The sequence below is a fragment of the Canis aureus genome, chromosome 16, assembly GCF_053574225.1.
Source record: "Canis aureus isolate CA01 chromosome 16, VMU_Caureus_v.1.0, whole genome shotgun sequence".
Classification (NCBI taxonomy): Eukaryota; Metazoa; Chordata; class Mammalia; order Carnivora; family Canidae; genus Canis; species Canis aureus.
In genome coordinates, this window is record NC_135626.1 from 19,633,129 (window position 1) to 19,658,179 (window position 25,051).

Genomic DNA, 25,051 nt, shown 5'->3' on the forward strand with positions numbered 1-25,051 from the left:
CCCGGGTCTCCAGGATCACGCCCTGGGCTGCAGGCGGCATTAAACTGCTGAGCCACCCGGGCTGCCCTCAAATTTTTAATTTGTATAAGATGGGAGCTCTGCCCAGTTTCATTGCCAGTTTGGTCGCTTTTACCCCTCAAAAGATAACGAGGTCTGTCATAACGTGACTGGCATGAGAATTCTCTTGCTTACCTTTTTATTTTTTTGGCATTTAGCTTTATCTGGAATAATATGATTATAGTTTTTCTAACAAATGGGTGATAATCATAAAATTGATGCGCTTTTTCTTCCCTCTCATTTTAAGATGTAACCTAGTCTTTGAAGCCATGGTACCTGTAAGAAGTGATTTTCATGATCAAGAGCAGTATCACCTAGGGAATTAATGCAAAAATTACCAGAGCTTGGTTACCCCTTTCTAGCTGAATCAGAAAGAGAGGGTGCTAATTAGATATTGGCTAGTTTCAAAAACTCTTCACATGGTTCTGATACACAACCAGGATGGGAATCACTAACCTAAAATGGAGGGTAACATTGTGATCATATTTGGAAAAAAATATATGAAATCTTTTCTTAAATGGCTAGCATATTGCCCACAGTAAATGCTCAATAAGGAATGAAAATCTTTAAATGTAGCTTGGTCTTTAATTAGAATGCCCTGGATCAGTTTTAGAAGTTGAAATGTCTCTCAAACCAACTTTTGTAATATATTTAACTGAAGGTGGAAGTCTTAAGTGTAAGTCATTATTTTACTGAACCCAGTTTCTTGAAAGATTAAACAATTACCTGAAGTATCCTGTTTTCCAGATTAGAGCAAACATACACACATCTTTCCTTTGATCATGTCACATTAGATAGTAAAAGAAAATGAACAAAACTGATAATTTATTTTAGGCCATTTGGCATCCTTGAAGTCAGAAGATAATCCCTCTTTGGATATTTGCTATAAATATTCTAATAAGCAGTATTTATAGAATAGAGGTACATTGCATTTAAACAATAGTAAGATGTGCTTTACAATTACTCTTGGCCTTCTGTGGTGGCTAGTCTCACCTGTTTCAGTTAAGCTCTTTTTCTGATTGATCTTTACAGTGTGTTCCCTAAGATAATAAAATGAATACAAATATATATAGTCAGTTTTATTCTAAGGAGTCTTAATTTATTATACAAAATTAAAAGTTTTAATTCAATATTTATAGTAGAAAACCACCTTTTTCTGTGTGCCATACATAAAGATGAAAACATCTAGCATAAAATTAGCTGTGCTGGTATATGAGATGGTACAGATCTTGTCACGTGCAGCAGAGGTATCGTTAAACTGCAGTTCAACTCTCCGCATTAGGAATTTGGCTTCTGTTAGATGTCAAAGCGTAGATTTGCCTCTGAGGACACACTAAAACTTTTCAAAGTTTAATTATGTTCAGATGAAGATCATCTAACTACTGTTGCTGAACAGGAAATTATGTATTTAATTGTCCCTTTCTGCCTCCATTAGTCAGTTCCTTCAAGTCATCTTTAAAACCTGCCCCACATTCTTGGATTTTGTTATCTGCTTTTTAAAATATTCAGTGTCAGAACAAAAGTGCACAGTTTTAAATAATTGAGAGGGTGGGCAGACTTCTCCCCTTCTCACCTGCTTGCCTTTTTTTTTTTTTTTTCACCTGCTTGCTTTTAAATTGCAAGGCTGCCATGTCAACAAATTTTAGACCACCAAACCAACATGTTGGCATAAAATATCAAACTGATTTCATTTTTACTTCATACACTTTCCTCCTTGCTACTTTGCATTTTTCTTTACTAAAGTGCCTGTTAGTTAGTGAGTTTTTCAGTTCCTCCTTCATCTTTTCTTCCCCTTGTAGCTATAAGTGTTCCAGAAGATTGCATCATTAGGTTGGGCCCTGTGAGCTGGTGCGCTCTTTTCCAAGTGTCTGATTCAGCAGGCCAGAGACCACTGCTTGCCAGGAAATCACCATTGCTTCTAGGCTGACGCTTGCCTACTTGTTTTGATCGTCTGAGAGATGAGACTTTGTTTGCCAGAACTACAGTTGATAGAAATAGAAGGGTGCAGATAAGAAAAAGCACTGCAATTATAACGAAGCAAATTAGCATAGCCATTTTGTTGTTGTTTTCCTCACAGACCTCTTTTTTGAAAATTTCACGGTGATCTTTGGTTGTGTTTTCTGTGCTCTGTACTGTTGGAGAACTGTTCCTGATAACAGAAGGTATATAAAGCTCCAGTTCCGATTTAGGAGTTAGAGATGTGACCAGAGATGATGTTATTTCAGTCCTGTTTACAGAGTTACTGCTTTTATCTACTGCAGAAGTTGTAGGGTTTGTGTTAATGTTTTCATCTTGGTTTCTGCCCATCTGATTTTGAATATCTCGCTCCCAGACAGTAGTATTGTTAGCCCACAGTTGGGTATAGTTTGCGTTTGTTCCAGGAGACCAAGAAAAAACTATCGTCGTCAGAAGGGTGAGATGCAGGTAAAGCCATCTGTGCTCCATGTCCAGGAATATGCTGGAAATCTGTTGGGATAGCAGTGTCATTTGTTAATTTGGGAAAGAACAGTGGTTCCCAGTTGTTACGATTGTAGTTGAAAGATGGACAGCTGATATTTTACAAGTGAGCTACAAACCCATACCTAATATTTGCTATCCCGTTTGAATTCCTTTTTACCTGGCTTGTTTGTTTTCTGTTAGACTGTGTGTAAAGAAACAATTTAATTTCTGTTATTCTTTTAAATGCTAGAAGTTAGTATTAAAAATACTTGTGAATCATTTTAAACTGAATCCCATGGTTTTATAGTTTCCTCCGTTCCAAGCATGCTAAACTTGAGCTTTGAATCAGATACTTCTGCTTTACTTTTTTGATTCCTCCTTTTTTTTTTTTTTTGCCCCCAACCAGTTAAGGATCTTATTTAAAGAAACTCCCCACCCTCTAAAAAAATGTGTCACTGATCCTTATAGGAAAGGAGAAATGTGGCCTTGAGCATTTTGCTTCATGTATGAAAAGAAAATGCAAATTGGCTTTTTGGTTTTTGTTTTGGGATTGAGAAAGGGGAAGTGTAGCAACCAAAGGAAAATGGATTTCAAATAGGAATTCAAGATGTTCTTTTTTCTTGAGTGTTTATCTTGAAGCTTAGAATAAACCTGGTACTTAGAAATATACTCCTGGTATTTTGTTTTTTGTTTTTTTGTTGTTGTTGTTGTTGTTTTTGTTTTACTCCTGGTATTTGTGAAAGCAATTGTGGGGGTGGTTCTCTCCATTCACCTGTATATCCCCTAATTTATTGTGGCTTTGCTAAAAGCAAAGGCATGCCAGATTTCTCAACCTAAAAATCTGGCATTACAGTGAAAAAGCAGATTTCTTCTGAATAATCTCAAAAGTTAAACAAGTTACTTTTTTCATCATCATATATGCCTAGCATCTTTTCTATGACTATTTGACATAATTTTTTAAAGTTAATTATACAGTAAATTTACAGTAAATTATACAGAACATCCGGATCAGTGGAATTTAGACTGTGGGAAGTGGAAGTCAAGGCAGATCATAAGTTTCAACATATAAATAAAAAAGATGAATTTTAGTTTTAGCTTCAAGCTCTTTGAAAGCCAGTGCAAAAGGGGGACAAGTCTGTTCCTAATTCTCATTATTTACGATATGATTGAAGATTTAAATAGAACTGGCATATCTATTCTAGGTGCTGATAAACCAGCAGAAAAAATTTATCAGTTTTATATTGAGTTATCTCTTTCTCCTTTCCTTTCCTTTCCTTTCCTTTCCTTTCCTTTCCTTTCCTTTCCTTTCCTTTCCTTTCCTTTCCTTTCCTTTCCTTTCCTTTCCTTTCCTTTCCTCTTTTCCTTTCCTTTTTCTTTCTCTTTCCTTTCTTTTCTGCAGTAAAGCAAAGTTTATTGATAGTACAAGGCTCCCAAAGAGGGAGGGGATCCAAGAGTGTTGCTCTCGAGTTCTCTCTTTTTTTAATTAAAGATTTTATGTATTTATCCATGAGAGACACAGAGAGAGAGAGAGGCAGAGACACAGGCAGAGGGAGAAGCAGGCTCCATGCCGGGAGCCCAACATGGGACTTGATCCCGGGACTCCAGGATCATGCCCTGAGCTGAAGGTGACGCTCTACCGCTGAGCCATCCAGGCGTCCTGAGTTCTCTCTTTTATAGTAATATTCTGTTCATCCAAGTTACTTTTGTAGGAGTATTTTATTATTAACATTTGTTTGAGATAACTAGAAGCAAAAATTGATTATTCTCCTGAGATATATTCAGTGAAATTGCCTGTTTAAGACTTTATTTTATAGAAGTTCTTCTCAAACTTGAATGGTCATGGGAATCTTTTTTTGTTTATGTTTTTTAATGTGGATTCTGATTTTATAGGTCTAGGAGGGATCTGAGATCCTGCATTTCTAACTTCTTCCCAAGTAAGACAGATGCTGCTGGTAGTCATGCTTTTTTGAGTTTTGAGGTTTTATTAGAAATAGTTGTTAAATGTCATTGGATAAAATTTGTATGCTATTGATATATAGAAATTGAGAATAACAAGTATGTTGTTACAAACAAAAGTAACTTTTGTTACTTTTAACAAAAGTAACAAAAGTAATAAGCAATGCTAAATGGAAACTAGCCACTGAAGTAGTATTTCCTAAAGGAAAAAAAAACTTTATTATGTGTTCTAGAATGATTACTTTTTAGATTATGATCTTTAATAAAGATATTGTGCATTGACTTCTTATATAATAAGTGTTCAGCTTCCATTTGAATAACGAATCTTTATATACTTTATAAATCTTTCACAAAGAGAAATATTTTAAATTGGGTTAGCAAGTAGTTTTCATCCTTTTGTACTAAACTAGTTTTCTGCATTCAATGCTAAAATTATTTAAAGTGGGTTATTCTTATCACATTAGTTCATTAACAGTGTAGTATACATCATGATATTCATACACATTTTAGCAGTGCTTACCGCGGGGTGGATAATAGGCCTGCTGTTGATTGTCTTCTGCCAGATGTACTTTCATCCCCAAATAAACAAACTGTTAACAAAATGAGACTTTCTCTTGCCCTTACAAATGCCTGAGAATAGAGGACTGTCTCTGCATTCCTAATTTATGCCATGGAGGCCAGGTTATGTTATCAAAAGTTTTCTTTATCTCTGGTCATGAACTTTATTTTTTCAACTTTTTAAATTATAAAACTTTTCAATTCACCGTGGAATCTAAACTCACTTCCTAATCATGAAAAAACTGTTGATGATAAATCTTTCAATTTTTAACTTAAATGTTACTTAATAGGCCAGAAAAAACAGCATACATTTTCAATCACTTATGATTCTACTTTGTTAGTAAGATTCTTAGGTCTCATTTGAAAGCACTTCCTTGAACACTAATCCGTGCAAAGTTATGAGTGAAAAGGCATAAGAAAAGCCATATAGATGACCTACCTTATAAATTCTTGGTTAAAATCTGATTATAACCTGATTTTAATAGCCACTTCTTTTCTTGTCTTGAAGTACAGCTTCCAAGTAATTTAAAGCAGACAAGACTTGGAGAGCATGAACCTTAAAGTAAATCTGCAGTTACTGGAAAAAAAAAAAAAAAAGATTTTACAGCTAGCTTTCCACTTTTAAAACCAAACCACAGATGACACATTTCCTTTCTGCTGCAACTAAAGCACATGTCACAGAGAAGGAAAAAAAAAACAAAACAAAAAAAACCATAAAGTCCAACTTGTCCAGTTGGCTACTGGCGTGACAGGAGGCTTTTGTACAACAAATCTCCGCCTCCAGGGCAGGGAGGGTGTTCTACTCAGTGCCATTTGACCTTTTGCTCATTGTATATGCCTCCTTCTTTTGAATGAAGATGAAATGGTAATTTTCCTGCAGCACTAAAATCTCTAAAAATTTTATTTATGTACTGCAGTCTGATTCAATGTCATGTGTTTGGAGACCTGGGGTATTGGGCAGATAATAGAAACAATGATATACGTAATCAGCATCTCAAATTGTGGAACTATAACAATGACTTGAGAAAATACCGAGTAAATTTAGATTATATGCAGCAGAATATGCTTTTACGTTGATTTACTCTTTCCCCTCCAGTGTCCTGTCATCACTTCATTTTCAGTATGTCTGAAATGGACTTCATTTTCTCTCCCGAAGTTGGCTGCTCCTCATGATCTCTTTGTTTTTGTCCATGATAGCAGCATTTTTTGTGACCTCAGAGGGTTGGTATACAGCGAGTCCTTTTAATTCAAGCCCTTTCTGTCAGCCCTGATCAGACCTTGGATTGTGTTGATCCTTCCTTCAGATTCTTGAATTGGTTTCTTTCTTCTTTCTTTTCTTTTCTTTTCTTTTCTTTTCTTTTCTTTTCTTTTCTTTTCTTTTCTTTTTTCTTTTCTTTTCTTTTCTTTTCTTTTTTTTACCGTCACCATAGTGTTTAGATCCTCATTAGGCCATACCTAGACTATAGTATCTTTTTTTTTTTACCAGCCCTGACTCCTTCATATAGCTTGTATATATCACTTCCTTTGATCATCTTATCTCGTTAAGAAAATAAAGTTGAATAACTCTCTGACACCTAGAGCAGTGATTCAGAAATATTTGTGCACATAAGTATCAGGTAAGACGGTTGCTTAAAAACAATGAAAATTGCCAGGCCCCACTGCATAGGTTCATATGTAGTAGAAACAGACCACATTTCTATCAGTTACCACAGTTGATTCTGATGCTAGTGCTTCACAGAACATATTCTGAGAAATACTGGGCCCTTGAGAGAAAACCTGAACCTCTTAGATGACTAGTTTTAATCCCTTCACAATTTAACTGTTATGCGTTTTTCCAGCTTTATCTCTTTTTTTAAGTTAAACTTTCAATTGTATTTTATTTTTTAGTTAAATCCCAATTAGTTAACAATGTCCTATTAGTTTCAGGTGTACAGTTTAGTGATTCAACACTTATAACACCCAGTGCTCATCACAAGTGCCTGTCTTAATCCCTATCACTTATTTAACCCATTCCCCACTCACCTCCCTTCTGGTAACTATCAGTTCGTTCTCTATAGTTAAGAGTCTGTTTTCTGGTTTGCCTCTCTCTTTTTCCCCCCTGTGATTGATTGTTTTCTTTCTTAAATTCCACGTATGAGTGAAATCCTATGGCGTCTTTCTCTGACTTATTTCACTTAGCGTTATATTCTCTAGCTCCGTCATTGCAAATGGCAAGATTTCATTCTTCTTATGGCCAAATAATATTCCATTGTATATATATATCATCTTGGTCCTTCTTCAGATTCTTGAATTGACTCCTTTTACTGTCACCATAGTATTTAGATCCTTATTAGACCATACCTAGATTATCGTATCTTTTTTAACCAGCCCTTCTGGAACACCATATCTTCTTCATCCATTCATCAGTCGATGGATATTTGGGCTCATTCCATAATTTGGCTATTGTAGATAACGCTGCTGTAAACATCAGAGTGCATGTATTCCTTTCGAATTAGTGTTTTTGTAACCATTGGGTAAATACCTAGTAGTCCAATTGTCCAGCTTTATCTCTTAAAACTTCTCTATGTGAATCCTTCATTCCAGCTAAACTAGATGACTTACCTCAGCACATCTAGTTTTTCTTTTCTTCTTTATCTCTATGAGGCCTGCTAGTCCCTCCTCTTATTGAATTAAAAATTTCTTCTACCCACTTTAGTCACAGCGCTTTTAGTGACTGCTCAGTTTGTGCTCATCTCTCCCTGTCTTGAACTATTTTTCTCTGCAATTCATTTGGTAAGTGATAACATACTATGTTCTACCTTTCCTTTGATCTTAAAAGATTTTAAAATCATTTAATTTGATTTTTATCTTCTTTTCTCCCAACAAGATCTCCTGAGATACGGATATTTATCCGTATAATAAATAAATATTTATTTATTGAGCCTATTTTGTAATACTTTACCATAGTCAGCAAGTGTAGTACATTGGGCCAAGTTAATATAAGTTGTTATGATTTGAAGTTCTAATACTGTGTTCTTCAGGGCTTTCTGATGGTCCTTACCTTGGCTACTCACACTGGTCAGCATTCTTTTGAGTGTAAGCAATCTATGTATGACCTAATATGGCTTAATAAAAAAAAATAGAATTCATTGGCTCATCAACTGAATGGTCTGGGGATAAATTTGATCCCAGGAGAGGCTTTATCTAGGGCTCAGATGATATGACTGGGTCCTCAGTTTCTCTCTCCATTTCTCCAGTTTTTAGGCCAGCTTCTCCTTCATTTCTCAAGGTATGAGCTAACAACTCCCAAGACAATGTGTTCATTGTTCGTAAACACTGGGAAAGAAAAAGTCTCAATTCCCAACTAAAGCTAAAGTTTCTGAGTTGGTGGGCCTCTTTGGCCCTGGTTGTACTGATTTGAGTCATGTAATCATTGCTGAACCTCCTCTGGTCAAGGTGGTGGGGTAAGCAAATTGACTAAAGCCATTCAGATTACTCCAGTGCTCCAGGTGGGTCATTCCCACCCAAACAACTCACCTGGGACATTTAGTGGGCCTAGAGGCAATCAATCCATGTTAACTGCCTTCCTCTGCTTGTCTGTGACGTGCAGGTTGTTGCTCAAAAGTTTTTGAGTTGGAGACTTGTCTCTTCCATTTTACCTCAGTCTTTTTTTTTCAATGTCTAAAGAATAGTGATTTTTAAAAATTGATTTAGGTTTTATATAATTTTTTGATATTATAGTTTTTTCTAGAAGGCTCATAAGAAAATTAAAGGAGTGGAATAGATTTGTAGCATCTGTATATTTATTCAGAACTCTGTTAACGTCTGTGTCCTTTTTATGTCATCTTCCTTAGGTTTAAAACTGGTCAAATCAATGGCGATTTGCTGATATACCATGTCTTGCTGACTTTAAAGCCATATTATGCAAAGCCATATGAAATTGTAGTGGACCTTACGCATACTGGGCCGAGCAATCGCTTTAAAACAGACTTTCTCTCCAAGTGGTTTGTTGTTTTTCCTGGCTTCGCTTATGACAATGTCTCTGCAGTCTATATCTATAACTGTAACTCCTGGGTCAGAGAGTACACCAAGTATCACGAGCGGCTGCTGACTGGCCTCAAAGGCAGCAAAAGGCTCATCTTCATAGACTGTCCTGGGAAACTGGCTGAGCACATAGAGCATGAACAACAGAAACTGCCTGCTGCCACACTGGCTTTAGAAGAGGACCTGAAGGTATTCCACAATGCTCTCAAGCTAGCTCACAAAGACACCAAGGTTTCCATTAAAGTAAGTTTCACTCCATGTTAGGTAAATGATTTGTTATCCTTCTTGGCTAACCAGACTGCACTGGCCTCCCTAGGTGTGCCTATAGTAGTGGATCAAATGTGTAAAGTCAGTCCAAATGGAGGAAAACCAAGCTTTTTGTCTTCTTGGAGGTCCTGTGAAAGATAGGAGAGGTGAACACTTCATTATATTCTAGGTCGGATTAGAGGCAGGAGAGTGTTGTAGAGAGGGCAGTTTGCCATCAATTAGTCAAATGGAAGGAATGTGGGGAGGGTGGAAATTACCAATTGAGGATTCTTCTGATTATTGCATGCTTTTTGCAGAGTGGGAAACATGAACCAGGATAAAATCAGTAATTGTCTATGGGATTCTTGAACTTTAAAAAAAACAACTAACACTTTTATAATGTTTTCAGTCTCTTATGAGAGCATTTATTGCAGTTGAACCCATTTGAGCATACAATGGTGGTAACTCTTCCTTAAATGGCAAATATGGTATTTGCTCGGTTGGTCAATTGGTTTTTGATGTGGAATTTAACTCTTCTTCACTCCACCCTCTCACCATCACTTTCCAGGTTGGTTCTACTGCTGTTCAAGTAACCTCAGCAGAGCGAACAAAAGTCCTGGGGCAATCGGTCTTTCTAAATGATATTTATTATGCTTCGGAAATTGAAGAGATCTGCCTGGTAGATGAGAACCAGTTTACCTTAACCATTGCAAACCAGGGCACACCACTCACCTTCATGCACCAGGAGTGTGAAGCCATTGTTCAGTCTATCATCCATATCCGGACACGCTGGGAGCTGTCACAACCTGACTCCATCCCCCAACACACCAAGATTCGGCCAAAAGATGTCCCTGGGACGCTGCTCAATATTGCGTTACTTAATTTAGGCAGTTCAGACCCTAGTTTACGGTAGGTTTTTAAAAATTCACTTCCAACTTTTTTCAGGATTTGTTACTTTTAGAATGAGACCACTTAATAAGCTTTTAATATAGCCTCTACCTTAATACTCTAAATAGGAAGGTATGCTGTGTTGGTTAACCAGTGTGACCTCATCAGTTTGCGGGGTATTCACATGAACTGTGGAATTCTGAAAAGGGTGATTCACACTAAAGCAATATATGTTCTTTCTCCAGGAAACTTTCATCTGAAATAGCCTACGTAGCAGCTTTGTTGTTCTGTTTTGTCCCCTGCCCCAAAAAAGCCTTTAAAAAAAAAAAAAAAAAGTCTATTCCTAAGTTTCTCCTTCTGAGTCCTCTAATTATGTTTTCCCATGTTCAAAAGTATATCACTATTAAGTTTCCTCACAGTCAAATTACATGATCATTGTTTGACAACGGAGGGCTTAATGTGAAGTAACTCAAACAATAACATTGCATACTTTCCAGTTATGTGACTTTTTTTTTTAAGATTTTATTTTTTTATTTTTTCATGAGAGACACACAGAGAGAAAGAGAGAGGCAGAGACACAGGCAGAGGAAGAAGCAGGCTCCATGCAGGGAGCCCGATGTGGGACTCGATCCCGGGACTCCAGGATTATGCCCCGGGCCGAAGGCAGCCGCTCAACCACTGAGCCCCCCAGGGATCCCCCCCAACTATGTGACTTTAATGAAATTTTTGAAGGAAGTCTTAAGACAAATGTAGATATCATCTGATAGTATAATTGGTTCTGTTTAGGTTTAATACTCTGAACATGAATGAGGAACTAGCAAGGTGTGTAGGGTCAGTAGATTTGGTTTAAATCTAGGTCTGCTACTATGTATGACTTTGGGCGAGGTACTAAAGTTCTCTGAGCTCTAGTTCCCCATCTTCAAAATAAAGAAAACAGTGCCTTTCCTATATACCTCCAAAGGTTTAATAAATAGTATGTATAGTAGTGTATTTTAGCACCTAGCAGGCGGTTTGTGCTCAGTATTACCACCTCCCAACTCCCCTTCCCACCCCTCCTCTCTCTACCAGTGTCTCTTTGCACTCTTTCCCTCCTTTCTTTTTTTTTTTTTTGTTAAATTTTTTTTTTTTTTTATGATAGTCACAGAGAGAGAGAGAGGCAGAGACACAGGCAGAGGGAGAAGCAGGCTCCATGCATCGGGAGCCCGACATGGGATTCGATCCCGGGTCTCCAGGATCGCGCCCTGGGCCAAAGGCAGGCGCCAAACCGCTGCGCCACCCAGGGATCCCATTTCCCTCCTTTCTTCCCTCTGCTTTTCATGTTGGGTAATTCTTTGTCTCAGGTTCCTTGGGACTGTCAAGATATTTACCAATAAAATTTCTTAGCTCTAGAAAAATCTTCCCTAGGGTGTAATGTAGCCCTGGTTTTATAAATGGGCCCTTTAGAATTCCTGATTCTTAAATAAAGGGGAAAAAATATCAAGATTTCTTTACCTGGATGCGCCTCCTATAAATTATACATAAAATTTTGTGTATGCTAAAAAAAAAAAAAAAAAAAATTTGTGTATGCTTAGCTTTCTTTATCACTAAGGAACCTGTGACACTTACCCTAGTTTGAGCAGGCCCAGTTCTTTATAGCTGTTGAAATGTACAGAATAAAAGTCCGTGTCAAAATTGTGTAACTCCAAATTCCTAGGAGTTAGTAAAAGATACAAAAACTTAGAAACAATAGTATTAATGTTCTCATTTTAGGAAAATAGAGCTATGAAGCCTACGTTTAATTTCTAATTCAAAATTCCTCATAGAAGAATCTTCTAACAATTATTAGCTTGAATGAATCTGTATCCTTTTATGAATTGAACTGAACAAAAAGCAGCTTCTGCTTTTTGCTGAAGCATGTCATTCCAAAGAAAAAGCCTTTAGGATGCCTTAAATTTCAGAGGCTTTTTGCTCACATATCGTTGTTGCAAAAATATAGTAACATGGTAAAGGTTTGGAGGTCAACAAAACCTGAAATTTGCTGAGTAATCAAATTATTTCTCTTGCAGGATAGGGGCAGTAAAATGAAAATTTGAAAATCAAGTATGAGTTTTTTGACTTGTGTCCCGAAGTGCTTAAGTATATTTTCAGACATTTCTAAGGGAAGTTTGGTTCTAATGGAACCTGGATGTATATTATTGGTTTTGTTTTCAGTGCTTATGTAAATGAAAAATGGGGGAGGGGGACTTAATTATATTACATTTGTTTTTGACCTCCAGTTTGTAGGATGTCTTGTAGGACACCAAGAAAGAAAGTCAGTAGGTACTAATGAAAGATTTTTGCATTTTAATCTGATGAGGGACCATCTCATTTATCCTCTTATGATCCCCATTATAAATAGATCTGATGGGAAGGGGGAACCACAATTTGAGTTTTTGGCTTCACTGAAAATATGATGAGCCTTTATTCTAACTAACTTTCTATTGAACCACTTTAGGACCATAAACCTCCCATATTCTATATCCCAGTAAAATATCTTTTAGAAATGTATTATAGTTACCTGTCTTAGGAGCCTTACAGGGCTCTTCTGGTATTGTCAAGAACCTCCCCTGAATCCCTAAATGATGAAGAAAATCCCTAAATGATCAAGGGTGTTGTGTTTACCATAGAATCATAAGACTTTATCTCTAATTGATCATAAAATTTAAAAGTAGTTGATTATGCTTTGTAATAGAATCCTAAGTTGTGCTTTATGAAAAAAATTTGGAATTATAAGAAAAAAATGTTTTAAAACAACTTCATTTGTGTTTCCTCCTAGGTCAGCTGCCTATAATCTTCTGTGTGCCTTAACTTGTACCTTCAATTTAAAAATCGAGGGCCAATTACTAGAGACATCAGGTTTATGCATCCCTGCCAACAACACCCTCTTTATTGTCTCTATTAGTAAGACACTGGCAGCCAATGAGCCACATCTGACCTTAGAATTTTTGGAAGAGTGTATTTCTGGATTTAGCAAGTCTAGTAAGTAATAATAATTTTCTTTAATACTAACAATGATTCTAAGAAGATTCAAAGAAAATCATTTCATTTCAGAATTTGCCAGTGAAATCATAACTGATTATATTTTCAGTTCTTTATTACTTCTTATTTTTCCTCTCTGATACTCTGCAACTGAAGGAACTTCCTGGTAGACAACATTGAGAAAAATCCACCAAAATTCTGATAAAAGCAAGGTGGCAAGATTTTTGATACTTTACATGTCTCTGAGTCATTTACAAAGTATTTTTCATACTGTTTCAGTTTAAATAGCTTCAGGATTTCTCTTCTAGGCAGATTTTTCTAGATGAGTGAAATATTAACATTGTCTCCTTGATTTTAAGGAAGAAATAGTCCTTTTCTCTTTCCATCAGGTTAACTTTGAATTGTGATTTTATTTGTCATGTACAGTTCTTGGAGAATGTAGTGGCACATAATACAGGGCTCAGAGTCAACTCCTTATTTGACTTTTAATAAGTCTTACAAATTTAACATCCACACTTTCCATTTATTAATCTTCATACCCTATAGAAGTATAAATGTTACTCTTTCTCCAGCTTATTTCCTGACACTTTCTTCCCTCCTCTTTTTCTCTCCATAATACATAAAACTTTTTTTCTGCATTCAAACATGTTTCTCCTTTTTGTAAGACTTACTGATTTGAGAATAGTAAGACCACATAAAAGAGGTGCAAGCATGCTTACAAGTTGGGAAGAGAGGCAGAGGGAGAGAATCCTCAAGCAGACTCCCACTGAGTGCAGAGCCTGACTTGGGGCTCAGTCTCCGTGGCCTTATGAGATCATGACCTGAGCTAAAACCAAGATTTGAATGCTTAACTGACTGGGTCACCCAGGCACCCCTCAAACATATTTCTTGATTTTTCAGATAATGGAAAGCTTTGACAATTCATCAAGACCAGATCACTATATATATTTACTTATAATTAGAGATGTAGGGATATAACCCTAAAAAGAAAATGTGTTAAGACTAACAAAACAAGAAAAGGATAAAGCTTTATTGAGAAATATTTTTAAAGATTTGAGTGAAATAAACAGGCATATTGTGTTCCTGGATGAACAGTTCTTCTTGATTATTATAGATTCAGTGCTTTCCCATCAAAATAGCTACAGGATTTGAGGACTAAGAATGAGGTAGAACTGGGACACCTAGGTCGTTCAGTTGGTTAAGCGCCCCACCCTTGATCTCAGCTCAGGTTGTAATCTTAGGCTCCAGAGTTCCAGCTCCACACTGGGCTCCATGTTGGGTGTGGAGCCTACTTAAGAAAAAAAAAAAAAAAAAAAAGTGAGGTAGAACTTAAGATGATTATAAATTCCATTTGAAACAACAAGGATAGTTAAGAAAATGTTGAAAAGAAAGAAAACAGAGACACTTGTTGCAGACATCTGAACACATAACAGTATCATAATTAAAGCAGAGCTGTTTAAGAATCAGCAATCAGATCAGTTTAAGAGAAACAGATTGATAAAGAAGTGTCATGAACTGATGGGGGAAAGATTAAATCATTAAAATAATGAGGCTGGGAAGCAAATTAAGTTGGGTCTTCACTTCTCCCCAAACCACAAGATACCAAAATAAGTTCTAGCTATATTTAAGAGTTGAATATAAAAACTTGGAACCATTAAAAAAAGGAAGAGGAAGAAGAATATTTCATTGCTTTCTGGGTGTAAGGACTTTATGAAGCAAAAACGTGGTTGATGAAAATAAAGGAAACAGTGAGCATAAGTGACTACATTAAACTTCCAAACATCTCTATTTCAGGAACATAAACAAAAGTAAAAAGATGATAAAAAAAAAAAACTAGGAAATATGCTTGCAACAAATATTAGAAAAGATTAATATCTTTAATCATGAAGAGTTCGTATAGGTTGATCAAAAGAACAACAATAGCATGCAGGTCATAATAAAAAGGAATATATTTTAAGAAGTTCACTAATAAAAATCAAAGAAATAACTGAAAGAATAGCAAGATAACATTCAATTATCAAATTGGCAAAAGGGTTTTGTTTGTTTTTTTAAGATTTTACTTATTCATTCATGAGAGACGGAGAGAGGCAGAGACATAGGCAGAGGGAGAAGCAGGCTCCCCGCAGGAAGCCTGATGCTGGACTCTCTTCCAGGACCAGGGATCATGCCTTCATCCAAAGGCAGATGCTCAACCGCAAAGCCACCCAGGCGTCCCTGTTAGTTTGTTTATAATTCAGTGTTGATGGCCTATGGAATTGTGAACAGGGGCAATTTTTTGAGAAAGCGCTTTGGAAATGGGTATCAAGTGTTCATACCTTTTGGCCTCATGATCCCACCTTCTAGAGTTTATTGTAAGGAGTAAATGTTCAGATGTTTATTACAGCATTACTTTTTATTTAGATTTTTTAAGTTCAGGTATATCCTGTCAATAAGTACCCTCATCTTAAGTGAACAGCTTGATGAATTTTTATGTGTGAATCATCATAAAACCCTCTCCTAGATCAAGATACAGAACATCTCCAGCATCCAGAAGGCTCCTTTTAGTTCTATCCCCTCACCAAGAGTAATGACTACTGTGACCTCTGTTGCCACAGATTTATTTTGCCTGCTTTTGAGCTTCATATACCAGTATGTATAACAGCAAAAAACTGGAACAGTCTAAAGATGAAATAATAAAGAACTAATTAAATTATCAGATTTGTATGATGGAATAATATGAAACCATTAAAAATGTTTTAGGTACAGAATTTCAGTTTGGGAAGATGAAAAAGTTGTGGAGATGAATTCTGGTGATAGTTGCATAATGATGTGAACGTACTTAGGCCCACTGAACTGTATACTTAAAGATAGAAAATTTTACATTATGTGTATTTTACCACAATAAAAAAAGTGTTTTGGGGACTCTAGATAAAGTTATATAGAGGAATTTTTGTATTTTTTTCTAAGTCTGAATTTACTTCAAAATAAAAAGTTAAAACATGTTTTTAGAAAATTTTTAATGATGAGTAAATAATAGCAGTATAATGTGTGGTGAAGAAAATATTCAAAACATACTGCATATACAGCATAGTCCTATGGGGGACTTGGGGTAGGTTTATGTGTATACACACATACAAATATATGTTATCTCTATGTAGCTATGAAAGCCTGAGGAGAGATGAGGTATATTAATGTCAGTTTTATTCTTGTGGCAATGTTTTCCTTTCAAGTAACTTTCTGTGATTGCCATATATTCCTTTTACAGTTAGAATAAAACAATAACTTTTTTAACTAGAAGAGGAATGATTAAGAGGGAGAAAAAGTAGGTAAAACTTTTCAAAAATTGGCCAACTGGCTTTAAGTTTACTTTTTTCATGGCTTTTTTTCTTCATCTCTGTCTTTAATATATTGGCCAAATCTCTTTTCTCCACACCACATTCTATGTAATGACCTTTACCTTTTACCTTATTTTCCCCAATCCTCTATTTTTAGATAACTGTTGATGTAATTTTCATTGACCATCTATGCTAATAGTATATTTTTTCCCAGGTATTGAATTGAAACACCTTTGTTTGGAATACATGACTCCGTGGCTGTCAAATCTAGTCCGTTTTTGTAAGCACAATGATGATGCCAAAAGACAGAGAGTTACTGCTATTCTTGATAAGCTGATAACAATGACCATAAATGAGAAACAGATGTACCCATCTATCCAGGCCAAAATATGGGGGAGCCTTGGGCAGGTATTGAGTTTGCTCAAATATTTGTCTAGTACCTCTGTGATACAGATATTAATCTAATACCCCTTTGTAGAAAACATTGTGCTGGGCACTAGGGATATAGCTGTAGAAAAGATAGTCCCCTCTTTCAAAAAGCATGCAGATATTCCCCTAATTCTTGATTTGGTTCAGAATTGTAGTTTTCTCATGCATGTTTCAGAGCCAGAAAAACACTAATTATTTTAGCACTCTTTTCCATAGCATAATTACATAGAATTTAACTTTAAAAATCTGATGTTGTCTCTAGTAAATAGTGCCCTGTCTTATTTTTTTAGGGGGAGAGAGAGAGAGAGGGCATGAGTGGTGGGGGTAGAGGCAGAGAGAATCTCAAGCAGGCTCCATGCCTAGCTGAGAGCCCAGTGTAGGGCTTGATCTCATGACCCCAAGATCATGACCTGAGCTGAATTCAGTAATGGGAAACTAAACCGACTGAGCCACTTGACACCCCTGAATAGTGCTGTATAAAATATTCTAGTACTTATGTACCATAAATGTCAGTAGATGTTTGTTAGCAATATTATTTTAGATGCCTTTCATGTATGGTTCTAGCACAAGAATACCAGTATTAAGATATAGAACACAATGTAGTATTTTATTTTTGTTTGATAAAAATTGTCCACATCATTTCTTCAAAGTTATCGTTTAAGGCAGCAGTACCCTACTCAAACAATGCTGCAAATCCTTTAAATAATTTGAAATGACCTTGGAGCCAGTTCTACAGAACATCTCAATACTTGATGTCACTTCCTATGTTTTAAAATAATTATATTTTATGTTAAGCATACATTACTGTCTTAGAAGAGAACAGATGTGCTTTGCTAGTAGATGAAAATAGTATTTGTGGACATTTTAAATTTTTAAATATTGGTCCCTTAATCTCTGAAGTAATTGAGTGAATATCTTTATCCTTCTTTGGATATTTAATGAATTATATTTACTGACACGTCTCTAAATAAAACCTAGTATTTGGGGGGCTTTAGGTAAAATAGAATTTTCATGTTGATTGGGCTGCTGCTTTGAAATATTTTTAAATTAAAAAGTTGGTGGAGTGAATAGCTAAAACATATGTTATTTTTCCCTTTTCTACTAGATTACAGATCTCCTTGATGTTGTACTAGACAGTTTCATCAAAACCAGTGCAACAGGTGGCTTGGGATCAATAAAAGCTGAGGTGATGGCAGATACTGCTGTAGCTTTGGCTTCTGGAAACGTGAAATTGGTTTCAAGCAAGGTAATCAACTTTTCCTTTGCCTTCTGGGCTTTGGCATGATGTCTGTTTTTACTACCAGAAGTTGTTTATATTATAACTAGTCATTTTAAGGTTAAACTGAAATTTTTTGTGATAAAACTGTTTTAGCCCGTTTTTAAAAATTCTGTTTCTTTACAGGTTATTGGAAGGATGTGCAAAATAATTGACAAGACATGTTTATCTCCAACTCCTACCTTAGAGCAACATCTTATGTGGGACGATATTGCTATTCTAGCACGCTACATGCTGATGCTGTCCTTCAACAATTCCCTTGATGTGGCAGCTCATCTCCCCTACCTCTTCCATGTTGTTACTTTCTTAGTAGCTACAGGGCCACTCTCCCTTAGAGCTTCCACACATGGATTGGTCATTAATATCATTCACTCTCTGTGTACTTGTTCACAGCTTCATTTTAGTGGTAAGTTTCCAGAAAGTACTTTGTGGTTTGCAATTTGTGACTCCATTTTATACCACCTGATGGGCATAAATTATCTTACTCATTGGGGATCCCTGGGTGGCTCAGTGGCTTAGCATCTGCCTTTGGTCCAGGGTGTGATCCTGGGGTCCCGGGGTTAAGTCCCACGTCAGGCTCCCTGCATGGAGCCTGCTTCTCCCTCTGCCTGTGTCTCTGCCTGTGTCTCTGCCTGTCTCACGAATAAATCAATAAAATCTTTTTAAAAAATTATCTTACTCATTATTGCGATACCTTTAACATTAGTTGCTTATTGAAGCCTGTGATGATGACATGAAATATTATCAAAAAGGAAAAGAATAGATTAATTCCATTCTATTTCAAGCTATAGCAGAGCAGAGGTTTTTTGCTTTTTTTTAAGATTTATTTATTTATTTATTTTAGAGAGAGACAGAGTGAATGGGGGAGAAGAGGCAAAGGGAGAGAGAGAATCCTCAAGCAGACGTCCCACTAAGCATGGCACCTGACATGGGGCTCAATCCCACAACCCTGAGATAATGACCTGAGCCAAAATCAAGAGTCAAATGCTTAACTGACTGAGCCACCCAGGTGCTCTTATAGCAAAGATTTTCTATGTGCATTTGTTAGGTAGATTCTTAGAGTTATCACAGAAGCTAAAGACTCTACCAGTTAACAGTGTTGTGTTACTGTCATGAATTTATAGATAAATGGAGCAAAAGCAGTGAGCTTTGAGAATAATATATCTACAGAGTTGGTGTAGGAAGCATGGTTATATAATTTTGATATGACACTCAGATTTTCTAAATACAACGTGAAATTTGGCACTTTAGAATTTTAAAAAAGTTAATATCTTTAAAGTCTTTCCTTGTTACTTTTTTCTTTTACAGAAGAGACAAAGCAAGTTTTGAGACTCAGTTTGACAGAGTTCTCATTACCCAAGTTTTACCTGCTGTTTGGCATTAGTAAAGTCAAGTCAGCTGCCGTCATTGCCTTTCGCTCCAGTTACCGGGACAGGTCATTCTCTCCTGGCTCCTATGAAAGGGAGACTTTTGCTTTGACATCCTTGGAAACAGTCACAGAAGCTTTGTTGGAGATTATGGAGGTACATTAGGCAAAATGATAAGAAACAGAGATCTTTTTTTTAATTCACTAGTAGTGTAAAGAAGAAATAGTTTATTCTGTTCATGCATAATGCTTAAATAAAAACACTCCCATGGAACACGTTCATTGATACTCTATATGTCATTTATTTAATGACATTATAAAAAATGACATTATAATTCACATTATTTAAATGTTTCTAAAAACATTTATGAACATAAATATATTTAGAGTATCTTTTTTTTAAGGCATGTATGAGAGATATTCCAACATGCAAGTGGCTGGACCAGTGGACAGAACTAGCTCAAAGGTAGGTCCCAACTAAATTTAAGTTGTAAAAGTATGTGTATTATTGAAAAGATAAGTACTACTGCATAACCAGTATTTTAATTATTTAAAATAAAGGTTTTTCATAAACTCTTTGGATTTTTTAATTGCAGATTTGCATTCCAATATAATCCATCCCTGCAACCAAGAGCTCTTGTTGTCTTTGGCTGTATTAGCAAACGAGTGTCTCATGGGCAGATAAAACAGATTATCCGTATTCTTAGCAAGGTACCCCTCCCCCCTCCCAAATATTTGTGATTCTTAAGTTGTAAAGCGGATCTTGTGTTTTTCTAAGGGACATCTAAATTTGAATTTAATGAAATGTCTTGTATGTTGGTCATTAAACTTTTAAACAATGAACTGAATTATTTTCTTTATTGTAATTCTTTGAAATGAAGAAACCTCTAAAGAAGGTATCTTAAAATACATATTATCTCTTTTGCTAAGAAGGTACTCTTAGTATTTTATCAGTTTTCAAAGCATTCAACTATATGGTAAAACTAGCCTTACATAAAATTACATAATTTGTAATTAATATAATAATGCCTAATGTATTAGAATATAATCTAAAATATTTAAAAATGAAAACCCAAATGATCTGTTTACCAAGAATACCATAGCATTGAAAATGATTCTGTCACTTATTAAATAAGGAATTGTTCCTGAACTGATTGTGAGATTCAGTTTAGGAATTGATGTTTTATTTCAATGAAAGTAAAATAAAAAATTCTGTTTCCCTAAAAGGCACTTGAGAGTTGCTTAAAAGGACCTGATACTTACAACAGTCAAGTTCTGATAGAAGCTACAGTAATAGCACTAACCAAATTACAACCACTTCTTAATAAGGTAATTACTATATAGAAAATGAATGCGTTTATTTTGGGTATCAGTGTTAAATGTTACTTTATTTTGTTTCAAAGAGTTCAGAAAATGAACCGAGAAGAAGTTATAAAGAAAAAGCTGTAAAGTAGAACTTCTTGTCTTTAAATTTAGTTGTTTGAAGAATTTATATTAAAGGGAGGGAGAATAAGTATGGGGAGTATGTTCTCAAGAGCTTATAAGTATTTGTCTCATCAGTGCTAAAAGAAAAAGAGGTATATATTCTTAATTCTTTTATCCAGTAAGTATTCACTGAGCATCTGCTATGTGCCAAGTACCATTTTAGGTGCTAGAGATGTAGTACCTAAAGAAAACTAATAAAACTCCTTTCCTCATGGAGCTTATATTCTGGGGATGAGTGTGGGAGTTGGGAAGTGAATAGGTAATAAAGTAAGTAAAATATGTAGTGTGCTAGTTCATGATCATTATTGTGGAGAAATATAAAGCTGGGGCAAGTATACCTGTACATCAAGAGAGTTTAGGTGCTAAATGAAGGCAATATTTAAAAGGAATAAAATGATGTGGCCACTGTTTCAGGATGGTTTGAGCTTATCTCAGCTTTGTGATATGGAACAGGTCATTTAATATATCTGAACATCATGTTTCCACATTGATAAAATGAGTAAACTAGCCTAGAGGATGGCAGACTATTATTTTCTGACTCTGAAGTTGTATAATTATGTGAATTGAGTACAAAGATATGCCAGATTTGAGGGAGATTACAGAGAAATAAACACCTGTATGTTATATGTTCTATGTTCTACAGACATATCTTTTAAACCTAAATTGCACAAAATTGTTTTCTCATCCTTATCTTAGAAGTTAAAATGAGGCTCAGAAGGGCTAAGTGACTTGCCCAAGTTCATATACCTAATAAGACAGAGCCATGATTCTCTTCCATGGCTGTCTGACCCTAAAGTCCTTATATTTTCCCATATACCACACTCTTAAATAAAGGTTCCCCAAAATACGTATCTTTAATTCAGAACAGCAAGAAATTACTATACTGGTAAAGGTGACAAAATTAAAAGGATAGAGTCTAAGGTTAAAGAGATAGGTACGATTTAGTGTAGAGAAAGGGAGAAAGCCTTGCCCGGCAAACATACAGCAGGAGAATTATACAGGAATGCTGGGACAATGAAGGGATCGTAGGTAGACCATTCTAGTAGTGTGGAGAAACTTTGCAGGAGAATAGTGAGATGGAAGGTTGTAAAGATTGGATAGAACCAATCTAACATCCAAGATTCTTCAGAAGGGAGTTTGGAAATGTACCTGTTTGTTTTTAAGCAAATGAGTAGTAGACTAAAGGAAGACTAAAGGAAGGGTCCTTCTGGCAGTAGCGTGCACAGGAGATTGGAGTAGGGGGATACTGGAGGCAGAAGGAATCCACATTTAGAAGAAAGAAGGTTGGCATAGGATAGTGTTATTAGCAATAAGCAAATACAAAAGAGACTACTTTGGAAGAATTAGCAAGACTTGGTGACTGGAGTTTGGAATCAAAGAACAGGGAGAAATCCAAGGAGGCGGCTGAGGTTCTCCGTCTGGCTAACAGTATCTTTAGTTACACACAGGGAATGGATAAAGAGCTTACCCTTATATTTACTTTCCCCCAAAAAGAAAACCTGCATAATTCGGGGGATAATGTGCTTTGTTTTATACTGCAATGTGTTTTGGATGAGACTGTTTATAGTTCATCTCACTAATCTGGAATGCGTGGCCCTTGCCAGGACTCCCCTCTGCACAAAGCCCTCTTTTGGGTGGCTGTGGCTGTGCTACAGCTCGATGAGGTCAACCTGTATTCAGCAGGCAGTGCGCTTCTGGAACAAAACCTGCACACCTTAGACAGTCTGCGGGTATTCAATGACAAGGTAAGCTGACTTTCAGTGAGCATCCTAGAGGATGCACAAGTATAATGCCTCCTCTTTTATTGTTGTTGTCCTTTGAAAATCAGAAGAGGTCCATAACTTTAGTATGCAGTTCTGTAATGCAGCTTATCGTGAGTATAGTTCCCTAACAGCTTATAAAAAATTCTTTAAACTTTTTTATATAAAAATAGCAGAAAACAGTACTCACCCAATACTGGTAAACAGAATAGGGATAAAAAATACTGAGTAGTAATAGTAGCTACTATGCTAAAAGCTGTGCTGTGCTATGCTGTACTATGCACTGTACAATCATTATTTGTGTTTTCATAATCCAAAAGTAAAAGTTATTAGCATTCTCTACTCTGCACTTCACACATGAAAAAATAATCTAAATATAAGCTTATTTTTATTGAATAGTGGTACTTAATGAAAAAAGTAGGTTGGAGAGTCTGAAGGAAACTTTTAGGTACTTAATTATACTAGTTTTTTGTTTTGCCTAATCCCACTTTGAAACATACCATTAGCATCCTTCTGAACATTTATCAACCTTGACTGAGGTTGAATTCTGGTTTACAGAGTGTAGAGAAAGAGACGTAACAGTATGAAATGATGTTCCTTTTTTGTCTTTGGAGAAAAAAGGGAAGAGTCTAGGAAAGAAGAGAGGAATTTTTTTAAAGATATGTGTTTATAACAAGAGATTTACTTGAAGTGAATTTGAACAAAGCTGTGGGTAGGGAAAAAAGAATAGGAGCATGGTTTTAAGTGTGAGGACGGCTGAGCTAAACACTCTGATTAGTCTGCCAAATGTGGTGTAGGCTTAATAGCTACCTTGAAATTTATCCATCAGACTTCCATTTTACAAAATAGAAAAGAACAAAGAAGTTAAATAACTTGTCCATATTTGTATATCTGATTTGTGACAAGAGCCCCTCTTTCCTAATCCCCTTTGCTCTTTTCTGGGGTTGTCTTAGGACAGTGGTGGTCAGAAAGATAGCTAGATATTGGCCGTTTGTTTGGATATAAAAATATTTGTAAATAAAATGTTTCTCTAGGAGTATCTGCCTTGGGATTTTCATTGCCAGAACAGCCCATAACAGGAGCTAATACTGACCTCAGTGCCCCCAGGATACTAGGGATCAGAGTTAATAAAGCTTATTAAAAGTCGCCAGGATATAAGGTGATTAAGGTCTGAGGATCTGATGTATAACATGGTGACTATAGTTGATAACATTGTAGTGTATAATTGAAATTTGCTAAGAGAGTAGAACTTTAAGTTCTATATTTAATGATTTAATGTTCTCACCAAAAGCAGGGGTAGGTGTGATTAAATATGTGAGGTGTGGTGTACACTTTCAATATCTTAGAATTTTATTTGTCAATTATACCTCAATAAAGCTAGAAAAAATTGTACATATAGCAGGCTAATAGGTAATCATACTTTATATAGTATTCTGCACTTTGCATTTTATTTAATATAAAGTGAACATCTTTCTAAACACATATTCATGCACACACACATATATATATACACACACACATAAATACACATGCACTTGTGCATGTAATTCTTTGTAATGGCTACAGTGTTTTACAATATGCATGAGCCGCAGTTTTTTTCAACCATTTGCCCATTAATGAACGATTGATTTGTTTCTGTCTTTTCTTCTTTCTTTTATAAACAGTGCTGCTCTAAACATTTCTCTACATTTATTTTAAATGCTCATGTTTTTCTTTCTTTAAGATAGAAATCTAGATAACCCAAGCTGAGGCTCTAAACACCTTCAGTTTGCTTTTAAAAATCGCTGTTGTGGGCTTTTGGGTTTTTTTTTAAAATGCAAATTCCTGGGCTTTGCCCAGTGACTTTATTTTTTTTTTTAATTTTTTTTATTGGTGTTCAATTTACCAACATACAGAATAACCCCCAGTGCCCGTCACCCATTCACTCCCACCCCCTGCCCTCCTCCCCTTCTACCACCCCTAGTTCGTTTCCCAGAGTTAGCAGTCTTTACGTTCTGTCTCCCTTTCTGATATTTCCCACACATTTCTTCTCCCTTCCCTTATATTCCCTTTCACTATTATTTATATTCCCCAAATGAATGAGACCATATAATGTTTGTCCTTCTCCGACTGACTTACTTCACTCAGCATAATACCCTCCAGTTCCATCCACGTTGAAGCAAATGGTGGGTATTTGTCATTTCTAATAGCTGAGTAATATTCCATTGTATACATAAACCACATCTTCTTTATCCATTCATCTTTCGATGGACACCGA

At 35.9% G+C, this 25,051-nt stretch overlaps 2 protein-coding genes across 12 annotated transcripts in view; one reads left to right on the top strand and one right to left on the bottom strand.

Annotated features, from left to right (window-relative positions):
• Positions 1–25,051, top strand: part of NF1 (neurofibromin 1) — a 273,767-nt gene that overhangs the window by 215,343 nt on the left and 33,373 nt on the right. For all 10 annotated transcript variants that reach the window (XM_077852082.1, XM_077852085.1, XM_077852077.1 and 7 more), the window contains 11 exons: positions 8,844–9,276; positions 9,848–10,188; positions 12,962–13,164; positions 16,693–16,886; positions 18,013–18,153; positions 18,310–18,589; positions 19,492–19,706; positions 19,954–20,015; positions 20,146–20,260; positions 20,777–20,878; positions 22,639–22,779. In XM_077852082.1, the coding sequence (XP_077708208.1) occupies positions 8,844–9,276; positions 9,848–10,188; positions 12,962–13,164; positions 16,693–16,886; positions 18,013–18,153; positions 18,310–18,589; positions 19,492–19,706; positions 19,954–20,015; positions 20,146–20,260; positions 20,777–20,878; positions 22,639–22,779 (2,227 nt within the window). The remainder of the gene's footprint in view (positions 1–8,843; positions 9,277–9,847; positions 10,189–12,961; positions 13,165–16,692; positions 16,887–18,012; positions 18,154–18,309; positions 18,590–19,491; positions 19,707–19,953; positions 20,016–20,145; positions 20,261–20,776; positions 20,879–22,638; positions 22,780–25,051) is intronic.
• EVI2A (ecotropic viral integration site 2A) lies at positions 1,135–5,744 on the bottom strand. Of its 2 annotated transcripts, XM_077852091.1 has the most exons (3): positions 5,450–5,744; positions 4,973–5,020; positions 1,135–2,523 (listed from the first exon to the last, which is right to left on the bottom strand). In XM_077852091.1, exon 3 carries the CDS (start codon positions 2,500–2,502, stop codon positions 1,807–1,809), a length of 696 nt encoding a protein of 231 aa, XP_077708217.1. In that variant the 5' UTR covers positions 2,503–2,523; positions 4,973–5,020; positions 5,450–5,744; the 3' UTR covers positions 1,135–1,806. The 2 variants fall into 2 exon arrangements, with proteins under 2 accessions (XP_077708217.1, XP_077708216.1); XM_077852090.1 differs by lacking the exon at positions 4,973–5,020 and having other exon boundaries at positions 5,450–5,742.